This window comes from Pinus tabuliformis, chromosome 3_1 (genome assembly GCF_031772625.1).
Source record: "Pinus tabuliformis cultivar Carrire ecotype Pingquan chromosome 3_1, CPIR1, whole genome shotgun sequence".
NCBI lineage: Eukaryota > Viridiplantae > Streptophyta > Pinopsida > Pinales > Pinaceae > Pinus > Pinus tabuliformis.
Window position 1 is genome coordinate 471,784,233 of NC_142301.1, and position 7,710 is coordinate 471,791,942.

General features: G+C 30.6%; 1 protein-coding gene across 1 annotated transcript; it reads right to left on the reverse strand.

Moving 5' to 3' along the window:
- Nucleotides 1–5,069: 5,069 nt before the first annotated feature.
- LOC149187822 (uncharacterized) lies at nucleotides 5,070–6,587 on the reverse strand. The gene has a single exon (XM_089409776.1). It carries the CDS (start codon nucleotides 6,585–6,587, stop codon nucleotides 5,070–5,072), a length of 1,518 nt encoding a protein of 505 aa, XP_089265902.1.
- Nucleotides 6,588–7,710: the final 1,123 nt, after the last annotated feature.

Genomic DNA, 7,710 nt, shown 5'->3' on the forward strand with positions numbered 1-7,710 from the left:
GAGAAAGGTTGGTTGTGGTCCAGTCCCGTAAGACTATGTATGAGGGCATGATTTCCTAAAAAATTGGAATTAGTAAACACTAATTTAGCTTCAACGGCCACATATTGTCCGACCTCATGATCTCCTCCTCCATCCATGACGTGCAGCTTTAAATCCTGTTGCCTAACAGCTATTCTCTCAGGGCCATAGAAGTCCACGAAGTTAATGTTGTGTTATGGAGAGACAGGTAACGAAATTCCTTTTCGATTTGGAATAAATTCTCAATAAAATTTCCTTACATTCGGCTTTGTTCTTAATTTTAATCATTATGAACATGTCCCTATTTCCCGGGCTTCCAAAGTTGAACTTCGATTTTAAACAATCGTCACTTGTATCGGGAATTCTAAACAAATCTGTGTACTTTTTCAATTGAAAAAACTTGAATACTCGGTCACTCTTATCATAAATCATAAATCATGCCTTTCTAATCTGTAACATCAATGTTCTCTTTGTTCTGGATATTGTCCTGCTGCGATAGATGCAATGTCTAAAGCTTACAAGGCTTGACATACCTTCGACTATCAATGAATTATTGTTATAACATATATCGGTCAATCCGGCTATCAATTAATTATTGTGACAATTATAACACATATCGACAATGAGCTTTTTTATTATGATCGGAAACCCCACGCTCGTCACTAAGAGTTGCAACGGAACAAGATAACAGTGCCTATAATTACAAATAATATGTCGCGGACTATGAGAGAATTGCTAACAAGTTAAATGCTCGTAAATGATATTCCCAAAAAATATTTCGAAGCTTTGTATTGTCTTTGTCGTCACACCACTCTCTCCTTTGCAGAAGTTATGTCTGGTTGTAGCAATAGTATCTCATACTGTTGAGAGTGGCAAATCGCTAAATAAGTGAATCCTTCGTTGGGTTTCACGCACTACACAAAATATATGTTAAGAAAGAAAGCCCAATTCTCACATCCACATCTCGAATTTTTTTTTATACTGGACAAAACTAAACTCGGGGTTTATTTAACATTCGTTTTCTGTTTATTTTTCACTTTTAATCTATTTTCTCTTTAACGTAAATAATTTTAAACTCCTTTCTCCTTAATGTAAATTATTTACACAATTAGTTTTCACTTTTAATATCTCCTGTTTAACTTTTAATATCTCTCCTTTTTAAGTCTTTATTAAAAATGTGTGTGCTAACCAGACAACTAAAGTGTACATCTGAACAAATTCTACCAGGGAATTTTTTTTTAAGAAAACAAGAAGCCAACAATGAATCTATTGAAGCTTAAACATAACAAGGTTAAAAAATACAAAGGAAGAATGAAAAAAATTATTCAAGAAAGATGTAGAGATCCAATAATACTAAAGGGGTTGAAGATTAAATATAATAGTTTTTTTTGTATAAGGGAAGATTTTTAAAAATTGTTGGGTCAAATTCATGCAAAAACAAAATATTTCAGCTAGATGAACCTTTATTAGATCTACATCATAAATTTTTTCTAAGTGTTATTAAAGGATAGAAAAATGGATTGATTTTTTAAATATAAGAATATGAAGGAAAAGAGGAAGGATTGAACACTTCTTCCTCTTCTTCTTGCTTCTTTTCTAAAACAACAATTTTTTTATTTCCCTTAGTTACTACCTCTTTCTAGATGGAAGAAATGATGGTCTTTGAATGAGCTTGATTTAGAATTGGTCGATTAAAATGGTGAGTTGGATGAGATTTGGATTCTCTAGCCTTATTGTAAGCCAATAAAGATTGTAAAACTCCAATCTATTACTGGTGTAAGAGGGCTATTGAAATTCAAACCTCTTGGTAGGATGTTATCTCTTAGACAACTTATTCTTAGGTTTCCTTGAAACTTGTTTGAATGTTCCTTGCTCATCATTAGATTAAGAAAATGGCATTGGGATAGAAGGAGGCTCAAATACTAGACCCTTGAGACAAGTTTTCACAAAGTGATCATACTCATGGAAATAATTATATTTAAAGGGTACTTACTCATAATCCAAGGCTTGAAGATGAATCCAACCCTTCAAGTCAAGTTGAATAGCCTTATGAAGTCCTATTGCAAAATATGTTTCAACATTAATTTTGGCACATGAGAATTTATTCTCCTTCACCTATGAAGAAGAAATATATTAGACCAATTTGTCTCCAATAAATCTAGAAATACCATCACCCTAGAAAAGTAGGGGAATATTTGGCAATCTAATCCATACATGCACATAAAAGATATTGTTGGGATTGAAATATAGAGTACATTAGGTGAAAAACATACCACTTGAGCCCATTAAATAAGCCATAAATCTAAATATGACATCCATATATTCCTTTTCATAAAAGATAAAATTATAATAACCCTTACCATAGTATAGAACACAAATGGGTTCATGATTTTCCCAATGGTTAGATATCTAGTCCAAAGCATAGCTATGACAAGGTAGAAGGTTTATGAACTTATCAATCAATTTTTTTTTCTTGAGATCATTAATATTCTTCTTTATTGAAGAAGGAAACCCCAAAGTGAAGAGAAGGAAATGTATCTGCCCTTTTTATCTACTTGGCTGAAGCCTTTTTTATTCACTAAACCACTTGGTAGAGAGTTACTGTTATGGGATTGGAAGGAACACCCATTGAACATGAATGAGAGTAACTTCATATTCAATAGTTCCTCACCAAAGTGTGGTACATACATATGGTAAGGGGTGCATGTGGGGTACAAAATAGGAGTGCTAAACTATAGGTATGTCAATATTTATATTTATTATCAGAAAAACACATTTGCATAGTATATAAATTAAGTGATTAACTGTGGGATCTCTAGATCATGTTTTCTTCTATATCCATCTCAAGCCTAAATACCTATCCCACAAATACCTATGGAAGAAAAATAACCAATTGTATGGAGCGATACTACCATAAAGGGGTAGTTAGATGTAGAAATAAAACTAAACGCCCTAAAATGAAGACTAGAAGGATGGACCATTAATCACCACCCAAAGGTTTTGGACTACTAGAAAGATCAATAATTTTATGTCAATCATGTCATGACAAAATACAATACATCAATCATTACACTTTTAGCTCACCATGACCGTCACATTTAGTAAAAATATGTTGGGTACATTTCACAGAATATAAGGTGTAATAGTGGACTCCAACTCGAGGACATGTGGTCTTTTTGAGCTTCCATGAGAACTCTAGAATATCCATAAACCTATGACACCTAAAGAATGCTCACAAAATGGATATTAAATGCAAAGAAGGTTTAAAGACATGAGTTCCTTGTCCCTTCAAAAAGAGAAATAAATTTGTTGATAAATGAAATTTATATGGTTGCCCTAGTTATATAACATTTATAAAAGATGTTTTATTAATTATTGCATATGTATTAGTATTATTTTTATTAGTGAAATAAATGATAATGAATGTGTAAAATTAAAAGTGGAAAAATTTATGAAGAAGTCACATTATATTCCCATAGTTAGAAAGGGAATTTTAGGTTCAAGTAGAGATGGATGTTTTTTTTCAAATAGTGTAGAATCTTGGAGGATTGAACAAATTATGCTTCATTAAATTTATGAGATATGCATATTGAGATTGCTATGGAATAGTTTAAGGGATATCTTAAATTAAAACTTGAAATATGTATAATACATTTATAATACAATTATATTTTATTTTAAAATTTAGGATAAAATAGATTTTGTTTTTATATGATAACAATATTCTACAAGGTAGGAAATATGTTTTAGCAATTTTTTATAACAAAAGGTAGATAGTTATTTTACGAATTTAATATAAATTATTGGAATATACAATTAAATTTAATAAGATTTTCCCAAACTTTTAAATATTTTTACAATAAAATTTTAATATTATTTGTTATATCTATTATTTTTTATAAATATATTTTAGAATATGATTTTAAAAGTATTTGTTGATTAAAAAAATAATTTTATAAATGTAAGAAAAAAGTTAATAATTCAAAATATAATGTATTTGATAATGGTCAAATTTTATTTAACAATTATAAATAGAGTATTTTAAATATAATGGCTTTTCTTGAATAATAAAAAATTAATCGTTAACCAATCGCAACTAATAATTATTATATATATTATTATTTAAAAACACAACTATAATTAGTTTTACCACCTACAAAAAATAAAAAAAATTGACAAGAAAAAACATAACTTTTCATTGTAATGACATCTTACCTTTACACCAATTTAAAATATATTAAATAATAAAAATGTTGAAAAAACTGTGCAAATAAACTTGAATTTGGATTACCACATATCATAAAATCAAAACTCATTTAATTATTAATTAAATTAAAAATTTAAAGCCATATTCACAATAAATAAATTCTAATATATAATATATTTGAGAATCCTTATAATACTTTGTAAAACTGTTTAAAATAAATTTCTTTAATAAATATCTTATAATTTAATTATATATTTATATAATTAAATTATAATAACACATTTTTGAAAATTATTATATAATATTTAATACATTTAAATGAAATTAAAAATATAAAACTTCAAATACTCTAAGCTGCATCTCTATTCAAATCACAAAACATCACAATTTGTAGATATTGGAATCACAGAACATCACAAATCCGTAAGGAACCAAAAAAAATGGTGACAAATCCTCTAACTAAGGTATATCACAAGTCATTGAAATTTCTATTTATTGTTTTGTTTCATTAGAATTATAAAGTTATTTGAGTAAGGTAAGCGAAAGGCCATAACTATCAATTTTATAATAATTTTTAACTAAATTTATCTATATCACTTATTGAAAAAAAACATAATTTACTTGATAAAATCATATATATAATTTAAATTTAATTTTATAATATATACCATTTAAATTTAATTTTATAAGCGAGTATTATTATTAATTAAATTAAAATTTTAAAGCCATAATCATAATAAAAGTAAACGTACTTCATAATTAATTATGAAAAACAGTGAATTCTTCGTTACACAGATAGATAGAAGTTCGAATTGCTAGACACTAATTTAGGTCGAGCGGCTGCCTATTGTCCGGCCTCCATGTCTCCTCCTTCACTCTCGTCATCCTCTGATATTGATAACGGCACGTCACGGCACAATTTATTCGACCATACATAAATAATTCCGTTAGTATCTCCTGATATAATATCATGAGTCCTTTCATTGTATACGAATGCATTGGTTTGGATATCTTCGAATGCCAATTCTCTCAACGCAGAAACACAATTTCGAGCATGAGTTGTAATCTTTCCCAACCTTTTTCCTGTAACAATGCTACTAATATTGATGGAGTCGGCATGTTCGCCAACACCGCAAGCAGAAATCAAAATGTCCTCTTCGGTGGTAACGTACGAACCTTTGCAATAGTAGGTGTCAAAAACCGTATGGTCCTCAAACGTGACCACAATCTCACCTTGTAAATCACAAAGATAAACACTTGTTGCTGTGATGCACAATACGCCACTTCTTCTGGCTAAATAGAGAGGTGGGCGAGCAAGAAGAATGTCAGTTGATTTTATTATTTTACAAATTTCAGAAGATATATCCATGACCTGCATCTCTAAACGCCATTGGTGAACAAATATTCTATCAGGGCCACATAAGTGCAAGAACTCAATGCTGCGTTGTGGAGTGACAGGTATGGAAATTTCTTTTCGAAGTTGTCCAGTCGCTTTGGAATAAATTCTCAATAAAACTTCCGTCCTCTCATCTTCGTTCTTATTTTCAATCATTATTAACATGTCCGTATTTCCTGGACTTCCAAACCTGCACTTTGATCTCAAGTTTTTGTCAGTTGAATCCGGAATTCTGAACAATTCCGTGTACTCTTTCAATTCAAAAAATTTGAATACCCTCTCATTCTCATCATAAATCATGCCTCTGCAATTTGGAAAATCAAAATCACAATCTTTTATTAGATCTTCTCGAAAGAGTTCTCTTTCTTCTGGATATTTTCCTGCTGCTATAGATGCAACGTCTAAGCTTACAAGTATTGACATGTCTTGATCGTTGTCATTCATAGTCGTCCCTTCGACTATCAATGAATTATTGTGACAATTATACCACATCGAGTCAATACTATCAATACTATCAAACTGTATTGTGATGGGCGACCCATGCTTGTCAGTAATTTGCGACATTTCTCCATAGAGTCGCACTGGAACAATATAGTCGTACACATAAATTACAAATAATATGTCGCGGACTACGAGAAAATTGGTAATTTCCATGCCAAATTCAAAGTCAAATGCTCGTAAATGATACTCCCGAAAAATATTTGGAATCTTTCTATTGTCTTTGTGATCGCACCACTCTCGCCTTCGCAGGTTCTGGAAATAATCCATGGATGACGAAACTCTCTCTGTCGTCGCTTCATCCTCTTCTTCTTCTTGAGAATGAGGTCGGTTTTCATTGAGAGACTCCCCGACCTCCTCAGATGGGAGAAAGTGTGAGCTCCCAGCAGAAGTTATGTGTGGTTGTTGCAGTGACATCTCATCTTCTGGTTGTTCATACCTTGCCTTCTTAGTCACGTGATATTCCATTGCTAAATTTTTGAGGATGTTGAGGTGAATCCTTCGTTGGGTTTCAGGGACTGCACAGAAGAGATGTTAGGATATGCCTCTTTAAACACACATGGACAGCAAGAGAGATATGAAAGATAAAATATGTCATACATTTTTTATTAACATGAGATATATATTTATAGTACATTGTTGTGATGGTTGGGTTTCACATCCCAAGGTCTCTTGGACTCCTTTTGTCCATTAGGCTTCCACACTAACCCATTGAGGATCAGTTGTCCAACAATGAATAAAAAAAAATATATTAGACCAATTTGTCTCCAATAAATCTAGAAATACCATCAGCCTAGAAAAGTAGCGGAATATTTGGCAATGTAATCCATACATGCACATAAAAAATATTGTTGGGATTGAAATATAGAGTACATTAAGTGAAAAGCATACCATTTGAGCCCATTAAAATAACATTCAATCTAAATATGACATCCATATATTCCTTTTCATAAAAGATAAAATTATAATAACTCTTACCATAATATAGAACACAAACCCATTCATAATTTTCCCAATGGTTAGATATCTAGTCCCTATGACAATGTTATATTTACATATGATCGTGATGCACTCCCATCCATTATAAAAATATTTAGTGTAAAGTTATCTTCACCCAAGATGTATTAAATATCGAAATATAACTCGACAACAAGACAAAAAAATCCTCTACTTAAAATATTCAAAGTCATTCTTTATCCATGTTACTTTATTTAAATATCATATACTTTATTTCACAGATAAATAGTTTTTTTTGTTCTTTACCATACAAAAACAAGTTTCTATTATTTCCATTTATAAGAATTATACAAACAAATAAACATGACACAACTCAATAATATAAATTATTGTTTTCAACTCACCTTGGTTTGTCTATAAAAAACCAAGGTGAACCTATTTCATAGACTCAGGGTGAAGTTTTCTATTTTGATAGTTTTTAGGTCTTAAACTTTTAGAGCAATTTTGAGGCCCTAGATGACAATTTTTGGGGAATTAGGCTAATGAAAATCATAGACTACCATCGGTATTGGAAAAATAAACTCCCCACATATACCTCTTAATCGATATATCATGCCCACAAAAGGAAGTTTGT

Bases quoted from the DNA above. Each gene is read 5' to 3' on its own strand.
- LOC149187822 (XM_089409776.1), bottom strand. From the start codon at position 6,587: ATGGAATATCACGTGACTAAGAAGGCAAGGTATGAACAACCAGAAGAT.